We start from the raw sequence: 18511 nt of genomic DNA on the forward strand, positions 1-18511 counted from the left end.
CAAATACTTCGCCTATCGTAATAATATCACGATTTCGAATAGACGAATATTATAATAATCGCGAATCGCGGTATTTATTATTTCACAGATTCTCGGTGTCGGTGCCCGCGGGCGCGGAGTGAGTAATCAGTATTATATGTTATGTAGGCATATAGCGCAGTGTTGTAGTTGTCTGAGACATCGGAGGGGCTGCCGTCTACCGCGCGTAATACTAATAATAATATTATATTATATTGGCTTTCAGACTTAGCTACCGATCGTTCGCAGTCGCTCGTGACGTGCAGCTCCCGTCGACGACCGCTCTGATTAGCACGCGATAAAATATTAAAAACGACAAACGCGACTCGAGGACGGTTCGCCAGTTATCTAATATTTACTTAAAAATAATACTCAATCGTCGAATTCGCAGTGATACTATAGTTTATTATTATTATTATTATTATTATTATTACATCCGTCGTATTGTAATGATGCGTAGGAGTGGAGTAGGACGATCGACAGACTGATGGAAAAATTATACTTTGTCTTTAACAGTTTTACTCGTTTGTGTTGGCTACTTTAAGTGTTGGAATAATTTTCAAACATAATAATTTGTTAAAAATTTAAATCGAATGTCGGTCGTCACTCGTCGGTGAACTGAAAATATAAAATAATTACAAGGCGAAAAAAAAAATCTTCTTTTGTGCGGCCGGGAAATGCATGGACACAACCTTGGCGCCACTGTAGACGACTCGCACTCGCACACACACGCGATAAAACTGGGCGTGTGTGCGTGAACGTAAACGCGATTGTTGGGAGTGTGTGCGTAATCGTCGTTTCATTGTGCTCTGCTGCTGCTTTTGCTGTCGCTGTTGTTGTCGTCGCTGTAAGTCTCATATGTTTATGATATCTAAGAAATTTTTTTTCGGTCACTCGAGACTAGTAGACGGGATTCGATATCCGTCGGCCCTAGTTGCGTTTTTTGTTATATTACTAAAATAATTTTTTTTATTTAATTTTTTTGGCATCCCCTTACAGCTGATCGATATCAAACATCAATATAATTTATCATCCCCCGGCGAACGGTACTATAACGCCAAGGAGAGAAACTCTGAGTCGACATGTCTTTCACTGCTGACACCGCCAGTAACCGGTCATAGCGGTCGTCCGTATGCGCACAGTGGTTGCTCTGCAGTTGGCCATTCAACGAAGATGCGCGAGTTCAAAGTGGTCGTGCTGGGCTCGGGCGGCGTGGGCAAGAGCGCCTTGACCGTGCAGTTCGTGTCTGGCCGGTTCATGGAGAAGTACGACCCGACCATAGAGGACTTCTACAGGAAGGAGATCGAAGTCGACAGTTCGCCATGCGTGTTAGAAATACTGGACACTGCCGGCACCGAACAGTTTGCCAGTATGCGCGACTTGTACATAAAGAATGGACAGGGTTTTGTTGTCGTGTACAGCCTGACTAACCATCAGACCTTCCAGGACATTAAACCTATGAAGGAGCTCATCACCAGGGTGAAGGGATCAGAGCGTGTGCCCATATTGTTAGTTGCAAACAAAATCGATTTAGAACATCAACGTGAGGTTCCAACGATTGAGGGAAACACTCTAGCCCAGATCTGGGGCTGTCCGTTTGTCGAGGCAAGTGCCAAGAACCGTACCAATGTCAATGAAGTGTTTGCAGAAATTGTGCGAGAAATGAATTTCAGCAATGACAAAGAGAAGAAGAGTTATTGTTGCTGTACAGTTCTATAAGCCATATTTTTTAAAATTTTGTGTTTTGTGTGCATCAATCAATGTCAAATGTTGCTGGTGATTTCAATTTTAATCAGGTAAAAATTTATTTGTTAAACATAGAATCTAGTATGAATCTTATTCTTAAATCTTAATGCACTTTGTTTTTTAATCACACTGCTTTCTGTAAACATTTTGCCCAAGCCATCAAGAATTTAAAGAGATTGATGTCTTGTTTACTTATTTGGAACATTCAGTACCTATACAAAATACTATTTTTGTTTTACAATAACTTGTGTTATCATAATTGTTAACATATATTATATTACATGAATTCAATGTGTAACATAATCATACAAATTTAGATTATTGATATTTGATTTAATAGATAATAAATTACTTGTTTTTTATCAATGAATAAACATTAGGTATGGTGTTAGGTACTTTTAAAAAGTTTATTTCAATATCTAATAATTGAAATACTTGAGTCATTTAAAAACATTTAGATTTAAATTCTACCTGAAGTTGAATTACATGAATATGGATAAACTATGTGCCTAGCTTATGTAATTATTAACAAGTTATAATAATTATTTCTAGTTGGAACTGAAAATTGTATAATAACAACATTGGCAAAACCATAGTAAATATTTTCATATACCCTATTTTTATTCATAAGACATTTTTTTAATGGATTCCAGTGTTTATGATCATTTTAGAATTATTTTACTATTTTTACTATAGGTACTTATATTATGTTTTTAAAGTATAAATTATAATGTTTGATTAAATAACATAATCAGTACTTGGGTATAATTCTCAAGTTAAAAAAATTAATAAATTTATAATATAATAGGTAATATATTAAATTATAATTTATTAGATATTAGACCTAATTAAATTATCTTATAAATAAAGAAAAGTCGACAATATTTTTTATATTTAAAAACACAATTGTGTATAAAATCGGTATATTGTGATTTTGTCTCGGATTTTGTGACTTATATGGAATTTAATGTAATCAAATTGTCCTTAAATACTTAAAATAAATATAATCTTTTTCTATAATATCATGCATCTGATGCACTTAATTGATTCAATTAATTTATTGTAGATATTTCATAATAATTGTATAGTTTTATATTTTTATTATGAATAATTTACAGGTTCTTCAAATTTCAATATGTTGAAATATTGAATGACTCAATAACATAAATAATATTATAATGTGGAACTAGATTAAACTTTAAAGTACTCAGTTAAGGTCCTAGAACACTGCAGTAGTAACTGTAAAATTATTTTGTCTTATTAGTGGCAGTAAATTGTGTCCTGACTCATTTTACCACAACGCCACTGCCTTTGCTTCAGTGTATTGGGACCCTAGTCCCTAACCTTTATTTTTGTTTAAAATTCTTGAAAAATAAAAGTTGTGTAGGATATTAGATAGTTATCTTCTACATATTTCTTATTTATTTCATACAATTATTATCCATTATAATACAATGAAACCTCCCCAAACGGACACCTCCGATTAAAAATTTCAGTGACTGAGAGTTACACAGTCTTTAGAGGTTTTACTGTATAATAGTAGTATAGTAATATATTACTTACTATCATATTATACTATTTTATTCAGTATATGGTTATACAACAACTAATATTATAATTCAATTTGTATTTGTTTGTGTTGCAAATCTTTATGTTTTTTACTGTTATCATGTTGTATTACAATAATTGCATAATACTATAGTCAGGTTATAAAAAGCACTAAGTAATAGGTACATAATATCAGTATTCAGTAAGCAATTTTAAATTGTATTAACATTCCACAATTTATGAATATACATTTATCACCTTGCTTAGAATCAAAAAATATTCAAGAGGACTAATACAAATCAAAGAATTTTAATGCATATTTGTTATATTCAAATTCATATGTTGAAAAAAATTGTTGTATCATTCATTTTTAATTAAGTATACCCGAACAGACTGATTTTGGATATTATTTTAGATAATATTATTTAATAATCATAATAGCTTATTTATTTTGAAGAAAAAATGTAACATATAAACTTTTAATATTTCTGCACACCTCCTTTAAGTTGCACTTGTGTTGGATGTGAAGTTCTTAAATTGTATCATATTAAGTTGTTTGAAAAATGTTCTTCAATCACCTATATAATATCAATAAGTGCACAAACTGCAGTCTTATAAATAAATTACTGTGATAACAAAAAAAGTATCAGTTAACATTGTCATTATTATGATTTGGTGAATTGTGTTATTATTAAATCGTATTTGAATCGTTCGGTAGGTGCTTCAAAAAGGTGTGATTAAAAAATTATTTTTTTGAACGAAAACAAAATTTCAATGACGTTCGCGTTGTATACACTAACATTATCGTATTGTAGTAAGCTGTGACTCATTGAAGCCCCTTATATTCTTTCTAATTGGCTTCCTAGAGTTAACATACGTTTTATTAAGTTATTCTAGTTTGCGCACAGGACAATAATATTATGACGTTGGTTTATTGGAATATATTATTTACACAATCGTTTAATGGCTAATGTTCTAAACGACGAAATAAACCTCCTCTGTTACGTTCCGTAATAATTAGTAACTATGTTGATAACTACGTAGAGTCGTATAGGTGAGGTACAACTGTAATATTTAGTAGTTGTACACTATGTTTAAGAGAATCTGATGTACATGGTCGAATTAATTAATATAACATTATGAACTATAATCTATCACATAATTATATAACATACGTCATACATACGTATGTTTGACGTTAATTATTGACTAATAATAATAATTTTAATTGTCAAAGATTTGTATACAAGAATGTCTATAAAGAGAAAAATTGGTGGCAAAAATTTCGTACGATTAATTTTTCGTGGCACTCCCCCTCCTTGTCTTCTTTTACTCGAGTGATAATTAATGACAAACGAAACCAACCAATAGGTATTAATAATAACAACCGACTATGTTAACTTCGTTAAGTCCGTACTCGCATAATATATATTATATTATTATTGTTATAGACCCTATTGATGGGACTGAAAGATTGGTTGAAGGGTATAGTCGTATTAAGAAAGAGAACACAATCAGTTTTTGTTAGTTTGTTGTTTAGTTATCGTTAACCGTATCCATAATAATATGTGAGGTACCTACCAAGTTTTATAACACCGTTTATGTGTGACTGTATGAGTCAGTTTGCTGTTGTCGTTTACTGGCATTCAGAAGATTTCTTTATCATAATTCATAATATTATATTTTTGTTTGTATTCAAATAATATTATAATATCAGTGATCGTTTGTGCCATTGTTCCGTAAATTTATCCGTTTTACTACCACGAATTTTTTCGTTTATACGAAAACAGGATGTGTTCCGTGAAACCATTATTATATGTCTGCATGTGGGAATTTTAAAAAGCAATTATATTATCTGTCCTTATCTATACACTGATTTTACTCGTTACGATATACGTGACCGTAATAATAGTGATGGTGACGGTGACCATTGACATTTGACACAAGGTCGCGATATTATATCGTTTATGCGTACTATTATATAATTTATATTATTTATTACTATTCTATCATCTATCGTTATTCTTGTTTACAAATCGAAGTAATAACGTAATGAGTTAACGACTAACTAAGAAATAACAGTATGAATCTATCAGAGGATTTTAGATATCATGACAATCGTGCGATTTTTACCGGGTCATAGGTAATAATGTTATTAAACTTGTTCTGCGACGACGATGTGTTACTCCGGAGAATTACTTATTACATAAGCCTTTCTCTGTATCGCATTCGACCCATTATGATTATGCAGTAGACAGTAGTCTTGTACCCGAGGTTGTACCAATTTTTTTTACATTTTACTTACAAAATACTTAGTTTTGTTTGGGAGTCAGTCGATTGCTTACGATATCTCTACAACGACAACAAGGGTCGTCGCCGCCGCTACGAGACATTCTCGCTTCGAAACTGTGTATAATAATAATATTATGTACCTACACCGCGGTAGTGTAGTGTATAGTGGTCCTAATAATAACACCGCTGCAGGAGGACTCCCGTCGAGCGTGTATGTATGTGTACGACTGGGGAATATATTATATTATAATGTATAAGACAACACGTCGAATCGATGCCTGCGTAAACGTAATAATATTTCGAATATCCGGTGGTAAAAATGGCCTCCCCATGACCGGAGGGTCGTCTTTATCGTTGAACCCCTGTGTGTGATTGTCGGTGTGGGGTGTAAAATGACTATCGGCAGTTAAATATCTGTTAATTTAATTACTTATCCAAACAACGATGTTGTTCTATTTGACGGATATTTATTTCGACGTCACGACCCTTTGGGTGTGGACCGCATCCCGATTAATTTATGGTATCCGAAATGGTGTGGTGTACATAAAGTATTGAGTATATAATAATAATATATTGGTATGCGTTTTCCGAACGGAATAATTGGCTTTTAGTGCGGGGGGTGGCGGCCGGAAGATCATTCCAAAAACAGCACATTGTTCGCTTATTAAAAAAAAAAAAATGAAACTTATCACAATAACAATACGTCATGTTATACTGTATAAGTCACTTATACAGAGCGATTCTCTAACAGTTGGTTCAACGTTTTTAAATTGTTATATTTGTTTGTCTTATCTAAAAATATCTTAATAAATCTAGTATGCATACAGCATAATATAATAGACGAGACTTTTATCACTTGGCTAAGTTGTCAATGGTTGAGTCTCGACATTTTCTACCTTCTCCCATCCACGCCTTCAGTTTGATTTAAAAATGTGATTACTCGTTATTGTCATAATAACGTCTACAGCGTGTTTTACGTTTTAGAATTTTGGTTTTCATAAAAAAACATCTGATTTTCGATACTATTACAATTTATTGAATAATTATTGTTTAGTAGATAATTGAGTTGAGGGAATCGCCCTGTATTGAGTATAATATTGCCGGGACGCGGGTGTGTTCGTGAGGTGTGTGTCATGGAGGAACCCATAAATAGAACTCGACCACCGTTGAAGATTAAATTAGGCCCGTCCCTCTATTAAACAGTAACGAAACATTTTTCTCCGGTGATTGATACGCAGTTCATACTCATGCCACATTATATACTTATTGGTCCTTATTATAGTACTATTAATATTTTATTCGGATACAATAAATACCCATCCTAATATACAAATGACGTAAACGTATGTTATTGCGTTATTGGTATTTAATTTAGTAGGTGCTTAAAACAGTTAGTATGGTTCATTATTACTTTTTTAATTTTTTCATTATTTTGAAAACTGTTTGGAATATTCTGTATTATTTTATAAATGTTAAGAATATAAATGTTCAATTTCGTGTCATATGTGTGTCGTATTTAATTATGTGTATGGGAGGAAAATATAACGATGTGGTACAGCCACAGGGTTATGTGAACAATACTGACACCGTAATAATATATTACAATTACAATGTATTATATTATATTTTATTCAACAATACATATTTTCCCAACAACATATTGTGGAAATTATAAAACGTATTTGACATCTGTTAACTACCTTTAAATTATAGTTTATGCATTTAATTATTTAATTGATAATTCTACAGAAATTTAAAACCTCAATAGCTTATATAATAATATTATATCTAAATATCTAAATATGATTTAATAATTGTGTGAAGAATGAAGGTTCAAATAAATGGTTATTTCTATGAATAAGAAGTTCTATATAGAACATAATATTTGAGTACTACAAAAATATAAATAATTATTTATAAGTACCAATGTTAATTGGAGCTGAATTGATTTTTGATGATAACCTTCGATAACCTCGCATTAAAATTTTTGACTTTTTTATATTAAATGATCTTTAATAATTGTTTTAAATATTGAATGATTTTTCAGGACATAAAAATTAATTTTAGATTAATTATTGATGTATATTGAATTGATTTAGGTACTTAATAATAATACCTAAATATTATAATACTTCTTAGATAAATTATACCAGTTGATTTTCAATGATACATTTTTGCCCTTTGAATTAATCATTTATTAGTTATTCCAATAGTTATTTGTATTGGTTCTGTTTCCGATTTTATTTGTTTATACCATTTATAACTATTTTTACAATTTGAAATTGTAAGTTTTTTAAATTACAACACAAATGTTAGAAATCAGTATACATTGAAATAATATAATAATAAACATATTTTGCAAAGATTATTCATTTTACAATTCGATGCACTTAGTTTAATATTATTATGACAGATAAATATGGTCATATTATTATCGATTATATTTTATTTTCAGAAATAATAAATTAGTGCAATAATAAAATTGTACCTATGTGTATAGTATAAATAATAAGCAATTTAAAATTACCTCCGCTAATAAAAATGTTTATTTTTACTTACAGAAATACGTCAAAATTCATATTCAATAGTATTGGTGTCAGGAACTTCTCACTACAATTATTTACATATCCAGCTTTAAAAAGGGTACGTTTTCTAAAGACTGTCGATGATATTGATAATATACATAATAATACAAATTATTAACAAATAGATTTTTTATAAATCCACCTATCGCATGTGGCACAATACTGCAAGTGCCATTTAATGTTATAATATTATATAAAGATAGAATATGTTTTTTTTTTTAATTTAATTTTATTATTTAACTAGCGTTAAATGTTTTCTGTAATGTATACAATTTTTTTGTTATATCGAAATGCAGGTTTATTGATACAAAATGTTAAGGCAGGAATGAGATAATAACTTATAATATAATGTGTATTCCTGTATGTAATATAAATGGGAATAGGCGGAGTAATAATAATAATTATAATATTAACGGCCTAATTATTGTATATTGTTTTTGAAACTTATTATTTTGTAACACATATTTTTTATACTTTTTATACTTAAAGACAAAAAATATATACAAAAATATAATAGTCAATGGAACAATTTTAGATTAAGAGATAACGGAGTTTAAGTGTATTCATCCGTGTAAATAATAATTTATGGATCTAGGCATTTTTAACGATTTGTCTTGTTTTTGATTGATATATATTTTTTTTTTAGCGCATTAACATACTTTTAATCGATCAAGTGGTTTTGCAGAAAGCATTATGTACCGTTATTTTTTTTTTTTTTTGCCTTTGTGATATTAATTTTATTTTTACGCCATTATCCCAGAACAAAATTGATATATGATATAACTATTTTGATTCGCTTCATTGATATAATAATATGCTTATGAGAAGCGATTTCAAAATGTTCCCGTGCGTCTGGCTTGCTTCACAATGGACCATAGCATTGTGCGAAGTCAAGTACCAAAGATTAAGCCACATTGATATATGTGATATTTTGATTCTTAAAGTTATTTTCTCCCCTTAGCTCTCTCTTTACTTTAAATAGTAGTATCTATAATGTCTTCTGCAATCTTCACACTATTATAATATTATTATACTTTATACCCCTTTTATTTTTCCTTAAACAATGTGAATACATCTTAAAATCATATTATTATTTAGTAATATTTTATTTTCCACAATGGTGCATACCTAATATTAATTTTTCATGTACTTGTGAATAGCCTGTTTTTTTTTTTAATATATATTGTATTTAAATATAAATAATATAATATATAAATTATATTATACTAAACACGTGTCAATAAATTTTTGTGGTATGACACTTTCTTGATTCTACTTTATATATATGTATACAATATATAGAAATTTATAAATAATAAATTATACGTGTATATAATATATATATATATATATATATATATATATATATATATATATTATGTACATGAATAAAAAGATGTATAAATGAATAAAAACAAAAATAATTTGAAAACTCAAAGTGCGTATTGTATTTAATAAAAACTGTTCTAGTTTCATGTGGTATATTATTATAGCAACAGTTATTAATGTTCTGCAGTGAAAGTATGTGTGCGGTGGTATTAGTGGTTTTTCATGGATAACAATTTTTTGGAAGACCCAAGGAGTGATATTTAACAGACTAGAACGCAATTCAAATGTGTTGAATATTATAACATCACAATATATTTACAGTGCAGTAGCTAATAGCTATACGTAGTAAGTCCCCATAATAATTTTAAATTGTTTAAAACCCTTCTGGCAACAATAGGTACAACCACACAAAAATAATACCTTATTGTTTCGTAGACTGTAAGTGACGCAGTCCATTGATTTACCTACGCCTTTGAAAATGGTTAAAACTTTCATCATATTTTAATGTATTATGTATTATGTATTATATTTTTCCTTATCGTGTTACCTCGTCAATTGAACTTACCGACTCAAAATAACAAAAGTGATGACGAAAATAAATCGCAAGCTTTAAAAATGAACTTGACGTTTCAAAAGACGAACACATTTCAAGGCGGCGCAGTGCAGGCAGTTGAGAAATGTGGTGCTGTATGAAACATAATTTATTTTGCACTGAGATCCGAAAAGTGATTATACTGTTTCAAACAAATTAATGTAAGCTACATATTATATTTAATAGCATATATTATACATATATACATAACACCAATGATTCCTTGCTCAGTTTGCAATATAATATTTCTATTACCCTATTGTCCTATTATAATATAATATTATGTTGAATATTGTTGGGATATTATTTGGGTGATAATAAAATAATGGGTTATTACTGTATGTAATCCAATACCTGAATATACGATTTCTCATTTAATTTATGTTATAAATGGATAGGTAGGTAGAAATAATTATGATAAATACAATTTTTACAAATAATTCAAAGCATCATGTGGGATTTTTTCAATAATTTCCAGCACTTGTTACTAAAGTTGAACTTGTTGAATTTTGTAATTTTCCCTAAAATGACTATTGTTAAATTATTATTATTAATTCAAGAACAAAAAAATAAGACTGTTTAAGATATAAAGAACGCTAATCATGCATTTAAATATTAATTAAAATTAAATTGTTATTACTTATTATTCATTTCAAACGATAATTTTTGATGTAAGTTCAACAAAAAACTACCTACTGTAAAATGCAGTTATTTATAAACAACAACTACAATTCTGAGTATAAACTTTTCTATTGAATGTTAAGGTATTATGAAATTGTGTAAAGGGAGTTTACTGATTAATTTAGAGGAACTATTTTATCTTAAACAAGTTACCCGTATTTAGTATTATTTATAGTCAATTACTATTACTAATTGACTCTATCTCTTTATTACGTGGACATAATCTAAGTTTAAAATTTAGTAATCAATAGGTACGATAGTATCTAGAATTATTATTTTTATTTATCACACTATAAAGTATTGCCGCCTATTAATACATATTTTTAATTCGTTGTTGTCTTGTTAGGTGGATTTTAATATTGTCTGAATATTTCTCGACTTTCAGTGTTGTGGAGATTGGTAGGTACTTATATTATATAGATTATAGACAATGATTTTGTAATTAGGTAGGTGTACCTACTATGTATTTTTATAAATGTTTTGAACAAATTATGTAAGTGTGTAGATACTATGATATTATGTTAATATGAACCGATATATTTCTAATTCTCCGGACATTCATTAAAATTAATTAGCACGTTTGTGAAAGCAACAAAGAGCATGTCTTTTTCTGTTGACTGCGTTTGCATATTGTATGAAGAACTTGAGAAATGTACATAGTAGGACCGATAAGAAAAAGGAAATATTCTTGTTCTTGCGTGTAGGTACCTCGTTGTTATATAAAACATTTGAAGAATATTGTAATTTGTCCTGCCAAAGTGCTAACATCCTATTACGGCGAATATATTAAGTTAATATTAAGCGATTCCATTACTAGTTAAATATTACATCCCAAGCATAGACGTAACTAGACCTTACAGTTAGGGGGGGGGGGCTTCAGCCCTAACATATTTAAAATATGTGAAAGATGTGGGAGCTCCGTGTTTTTTAAAACAGAAAAATATAATTTATGTGCATATGCCATATACCATATTATAATGATTTAACTTATTACTTTACCTACCAACAACTCCTATTTATGAATTTTATTAAACATTGCATTTTAATAAACCAATTTTTAAAATGTATAATAATAATTATAATTATAATAATTTTGCTATTGACAACGATTGTCGTCCGATTATCGTTACTCGTTAATCGTTATCACCATTTATTAATAATCGTACGTCTTTTACGACTATTTTTGTGTTTAGTTTATTGACAACTACTTAGTATTTATGTAGTAAAAACTACATAACATGATACGTCATACACAGGGTCATTACATACAATAATATGTATAGTTTAAACACCAAAAGAAATATTTTTCCAAGATATTAATAAAAAAAATAAAACGATATTTCGAATTTAAGTTTAAAAATGTAGCGTTAGCGGGATTAGGAATTATGACAGCGGGGCTAAAATGTATGTCCCCCCTAGTTACGCCTATGATCCCGAGCGGAGCTATAAATCTATTAGTTTTACAATGATGTGTTTATTTTGGGTGTCATTCACTTTTTGGAGCAGTAAAAATAAACTGTAACTGTAGACTTTAACTTTGAGATAGTAGTCTTTCCTACCAAAAAAATAAGGAAAAGTAGATAATCTCTGCAGTATAGTAGGTCTGGAGTGTAACTCGTTAGTCATTATTGAGTATGTCACTCTATAAGCCTTATATCATCAGACTATTTCTAGTACAACTATATTTTAATTATTTGAGTTTTTACAGAGGGCTCCCTCCCTTATAAGCCGTAGGAGACCACTGCGTTTCACACTATGCCACTGAATAAATATTTAATAAAATAACTTCAGAAATAAAGACTAACAGACGGTCTCCTGCCTCAGCTCATGACCGTTTTTTATATACATGCAACGCATTGAAGTACACTGAACACCAACTATACAGCAGAGCGACTTCTCTGGCTTTATTTTTTGTTGATCATACAATAATAAGTTTCAAAATGCGGCTTATGCGTATAAAAATGAAATGTATACATACATTTAATTTACATTCTGTTGGAAGCCTGTTGGTAGCTTGTAGCCTGTAGGTACACTTGAAGATACAATAAGCAAAATTATTCATTGTATTAAATATTAATACTACATAATATTAACGCCACTCCGGCCACTTAACTATACTCTATATTATAGTGTATTAATGTGTACTTACTTCTTTGTATATATGTACTTATATATTATAACACCCGGTAGTTTATCGCATGTGAAAACAATATAATTCTCAGGGTAATAAAATGTATAACTTATAAGTACTTGTACCTATAGTACCTAAGTACCTAACCATTTTTTTAACCTTTTGTAAATTTATTCTTTTGACGTGAAAACACTAAACAGTGTTATAGCTAACTTGAGACAAGAAGTAATACAATCTATTTTTCAATCTAAATTTGAAATATTTTAAAAGCAATATAAATTTGGTTATTATTTTACTTTAATTTCCTATAACAAAATATTTAAATATGTATGCAAGTATTACCATATATCATTATGTATATTTTTGGCTGTTTTCTAAAAGTGCAAGCGTACTAGTATAATATAATGTAGGGTGCAATGCAATGCATATAGTCTTAGTATAATTAGTGTTTCATTCTCATCATAGTTAAAATTAAAGTATTACAAAAAATCGTGATGAAATAATAAATATTGTAATAGTAAAGGATCTGATTGTTCTATATTGTGTAAAATATTTATCATCATTATGACTTATGAGTTATGAGTAAAAAATAACTAATTAGTAATAAGTATAGACTACAAAGAGCTACACATTTTGGCAACAAATGTGTACTCCTTTAGGATTTTTTGATTGATAATTGAAAAAAAAAATCTAAAACAGATTTGAATTTGTCGTCAAGTCTACTTGAAATCGACTTTCATTCGAATTTGATTTTTTGATTTTAACTTCTTCGAAAATTTAAATACAACAATTTTTAAATATTTTTTTTTAATATGTCATTTTTAGGAATTTGGGGGATAATATCAAAAATGTGGGAAAATCAATTTCGAGTAGACTTGACGACAAATTCAAATCTGTTTTCAGAGTTCTTATCGCATCATCAGACCAATTGGTATATTTGGCAAAAAATACGTCTAAAATATTATGTCGTGTGTGTGTTAGACAAAAATAGAAAATCACGGTACCAAATCCCCTTAAGTGTGTAAATAACCGCGGCCTCTCAAAACTTCAAGTTAATGTTTTATTTTTGAATTGGATGTTTTCTAACCAATCAGTTACTACAAATAAATCAATTTGAAATATTGTTATAAACCACCCAGAATGTGAATTGTTATAAGTAATTATTTTGAAATTTCAAAAAAAAATCTGATTTTTATTAAAGAACTTAAACTCTAATAATAATAAATAATAATCGGCTTGGTAATAATAGTTCTAATTTATTATCTCGATCGCAGGCTCGTAATTTTTTTTTGTAATCTTAATATCATATACAAATTGTCATAACGTTTTATTCGTATTTAATTATTATATATATGTACCACCGGCAGAAGTATAATATATTATCATACTGAAGAAGGAGAAAAGCAAGTTCAACCGTTTTACATTATAATATGTCCGTAAACTTTATTTTTATTATTATTTATTATAATATACACTTTGCTTTACGGCTGTTGTATTTATTTATTTATGCTCATACATTTTTGAATATATATATAATAATGGTTGCTAAAGGCGGAGTTATTAGACAAGGAAGATATTACTTGTGCAGTTATGCAATGCACTGGCCCATAAACCAGACAATTGTGGTAAGGCCAACTTGTGAGATGAAGGACACAGTAAAAATTACGTTTTATAAGAACAACCTGAAAAAAGAGGGTAAGTGTATATCGCTCTGCTGTACAGTACTACAGTAGGTATAAGTGGGTCACTGTAATGGATGATTTTAAATTTGAATTTGATGATATAATATATAATATAGTATCATTGTATACGAAAAAGGATTCTGAGCGGAGTCGGTTTGTCAGTCTAGGATATTTTATATAATACTAGCTGATCCCGTGCACTTGATTGCTGGAAACCAATTATTATTATTATAATATAGCTTCAAAACCCATGGCAACCATTTGATTTTTTTTTATAGCATGATCTATTGTATAAAATCGAGCTCAATAATAAGTGCACAAAAACTAAACATAAAATCTTGATAAAAGCATATTTTTATTTTTATTTTTCAATATTCAATACTAATATTATGATATTGTTCTAGAGTAAGAATTCGTCAAACCGTTAATGTGAATGGTTTATATATAAAACAATAAAACTATAATAATGTTTTGGAATCATATGATAAAGAATAAACAGAATCCTAGACCTTGGGACATTTTTCAATTATTTAAATCACTATTTACCAACAATATTGCCATTTTACTTAAGAGTTTTTGATCTAAGCCGATTTTTTAGTACCTATCTATTTTATTTTTAAATGGGCATCATAAAACAATGACTATTTTTTATAACAAATAAGTATATAATATATTATTACATTTTACAAATCATTTAATATAAAACTCTGTCAGAATGTGCATTCCAAAAAAACAAAAATCATAATAAATTAATATATATATATTACATAAAGATTCTTTCTTTTGACGATAGCCATATTTTTATCATAATTATGTATCATTTCAAATTTCAATATTATCCAAAATGTCCATCTCAGAACCAAGCATAATCAAATCATTTAATCGGAAACTAGTCATAGTTGTTCTTGAATGGTTTTTGATTAATTTTAGCTTGCTGAAACATAGTTCATGTGAAGCTGTGGTAACTGGTCGACAAAGTTCATTAGCCATAGAAATTATAGTCCTTAATTTATAGGCTACACCCAGAGACTGGAACCTTTATAATTTTATCGGTTTGGGTTTAGGTTTCGGTTCTCAAAAACCCAAAATTTCGGTTTCGGTTTTTAAAAATATCGAATTTCGGTTTCGGTTAATACCGGTTTTAACTCTTATTATTTGACTTTTTTTTATCAATAAAGTAGGTACTATATAAAAAAAATGAGCATAATATTAATAACCTCTTTTTAGTGACAGGTATTTGTAATTAAGTGTAACTATTTCAGAATTTAGGTAATATTATAAAAAAATGAATTATTATAAAAAAAAAAAATAAGAATGAATTTTTAACACTCTTGGGCGACCCATGTTTCAGTTTGATATAATAATTTAAAACTTATATATAAGAATATAAATTTTAACAATATATTCCGCTCTAATGAAGACGGAAGAACAGTTCAGTAGTAGGTACAGTAGAATTGTTGTACAGAGCATAGAGTTAACGATACCCGCATTAGGTTTAGGTATTTAATATTATCAATATGCAGGCATATTAGTAAGGTAACAATTATAATTTATAATTTATATGACAACTTACTCTGAATTCTGATTCACTTATAAACGTCTTAATTGGTATTATTTTCAGAAATTCTACATCAGCTATTGGGAATTGCGATTCAATAATAATATTGATATCGATTACATGGAAATTAGAATTTGGATTTTTGGTATTTTTTTTATGACAATTCTTTTGTACTTGTACACATAATAATATTCTTATTTCTTAGCATTGATAAACTTTTATAGGTCTACAATTCTATAATTATTTATTATTACTAATAATTAGTTATTGCCTACTTACACCATAGACAAAATTTCTATTGGATTTTGGAACCGGAAAAAACCGTAAAAAGCTCTACATCAAAATATAGGTTTCGGTTTCGGTTCCCGAAAAAATTTATTTAAGAGTTCCGGTCTGGTTTCGGTCCAAAATTGGTCAATTTCGGTACGGTTCCAGTCCCTGGCTACATCCATACGTTAAGCAATGATTTAACCTTTTCAGTTTGTATAGCCCTTATATATTTATGTCACATAATGCGCAATTGAAATCTGTTACACTAGACATGTCATAATTTTTCGGAAATAAGCCAAATGCTTTTTCTATATCTTTTACTGTTATAGTGTTATATTTGAACTTATAGGCACCGATAATACTTTAAAAAGTGGTTGAATACAAACCAGACAAGATTTCAAATTTTTTGTTGACGAACTGATTAATGTGTCCAGAACATGAAGAAATTCTTTTCTGTGAAAGTCTTCATAAGTTAAGTTTACACGTGATTGTGGATTTGAATCAATTTTTTTTGGTTTTAATCAAAATCAATATATAATTTTAGACAAAATGATTGGTAAAGGCTATAAGATAATTTATCAGCTACCAATTAATATCAGCGTGTCTACTAGGTATATTAAGATCTTTGCCCTTTGGTCTCCGATGTTTCAGTCAATATTTTCATTTGGTACATTATATATGGTCCATGAAGTACATACAAATGATAAAACCAATTGATAAACAGTTCTTCTCAAGTCATAATGCTTGTACTCTTGTTTTTTATATCAATATTTGATTTTGTAGATATTTCATATAAAACTGAAATAATTCCTTCAAAAAACAGCCAAACGGCCTGTAGAGATTCTGCCCTTGCATCCCATCTAGTCTTGGACAAATAATGAAGCTTTCAATTTTTGATAGAGTTTTATCTAAAGTAAAACTTCGGTAAGTACTTAAAGAGAAAAATACATACAAACTTTTCAAAGACGAAAAATTAGCTCAAAAAAATATAATACTTTGCTTATTTACATATTTTAGGTTTATGTAGCCCGTAAAATACAATAAAATATTAATTTTAGCTGGGGGCACGCGGGAAAAAAGTACCTATTACATTGGGCCCATTAAGCTTAAAATAGAAAACAACATATTTTTCCACTGTGGCATAGGTGCAAATAGGGGGGGGGGGCTTCAGGGGCTACTAGTGAATAATAAAATTTATTAAAATAATTTATTAATAATTAAGTATACCGCAGGTGGGCCATAACTCAGATGTTTTGTTTTTAATTTAATAATCTTATACTTCCCATTTGTGATTTGTATACTTAATACTCTCTCGTTTAAAATCTTTAAATTAAATTATTATTATTATTTCCATTAGGTATACTCGCTTAGTGCGATGTTACTCTGTTGGTTAGATACCTACAATACCTACTAATTTATTATAGTACCTACGTTGTATACTTTTATTGTTATTTGTTAAGAGAACGTGATACCCGTATGTGTTGTCTGAGGTCCAGTGCCGCATTTAGACATTTTGCGCCCCGGTGCAAAAAAAAATTGGCGCCCCCTAAGCTCCGGTGAAAAAAAATTGCTTCCCCCTAAGGGGCTTACCCACGGAAAATATGGGAGCTAGATCCTCATTAACCTTTTAGATTTTGAGCACAGAAAAGAATATTTGTTTTACAATGTGTGCTTTTTTTAAAAATATTGTTTAATAATTGCTTGATTCTCTCTCCGCAAAGATACATTTGAATTTATGTCACCTAAACCTTGCTTATAATTCATCATATAAATTGTTTTTTTTCCACATATTTAATTAGGTTGTAGGTATTTCATGAATAAATAAAATAAAATTATATAAAACTATGAAAATTAATATTAATCAAAAAAATGCCAAACAGTATAATACTAATATACTTTTATACATAATACTGTTATTAAAATAATTAAAATTATACAATTTTTAAATAATTCACAAGTAAACATATTTTCTGGCTACAAAAATTTTGGCGTCCTCTAAAATACTGGCGCCCGGTGCAGTTTGTACCCAGGGCCCTCCCCTCAAATGCAACTCCTGCTGATGTCTCCTTCTTACAAGAG

The 18511-nt window shown here is 29.1% G+C and overlaps 1 protein-coding gene across 2 annotated transcripts; it reads left to right on the top strand.

The window, feature by feature from the left end:
* The first annotated feature begins 230 nt into the window (after positions 1-230).
* Positions 231-9627, top strand: LOC100168751 (ras-related protein Rap-2c). 2 transcript variants are annotated; one of them, XM_001951975.5, is made up of 3 exons: positions 231-865; positions 1018-1814; positions 8166-9627. In XM_001951975.5, exon 2 carries the CDS (start codon positions 1192-1194, stop codon positions 1735-1737), a length of 546 nt encoding a protein of 181 aa, XP_001952010.1. In that variant the 5' UTR covers positions 231-865; positions 1018-1191; the 3' UTR covers positions 1738-1814; positions 8166-9627. The 2 variants fall into 2 exon arrangements, with proteins under 2 accessions (XP_001952010.1, XP_016664220.1); XM_016808731.1 differs by lacking the exon at positions 231-865 and having other exon boundaries at positions 872-1814.
* The last annotated feature ends 8884 nt before the right edge of the window (positions 9628-18511 follow it).

Source organism: Acyrthosiphon pisum, chromosome A1 (genome assembly GCF_005508785.2).
Source record: "Acyrthosiphon pisum isolate AL4f chromosome A1, pea_aphid_22Mar2018_4r6ur, whole genome shotgun sequence".
NCBI classification, from domain to species: domain Eukaryota; kingdom Metazoa; phylum Arthropoda; class Insecta; order Hemiptera; family Aphididae; genus Acyrthosiphon; species Acyrthosiphon pisum.

Coding starts and splice junctions, on each gene's coding strand:
- LOC100168751 (XM_001951975.5), top strand. CDS start 1,192: ATGCGCGAGTTCAAAGTGGTCGTGCTGGGCTCGGGCGGCGTGGGCAAG.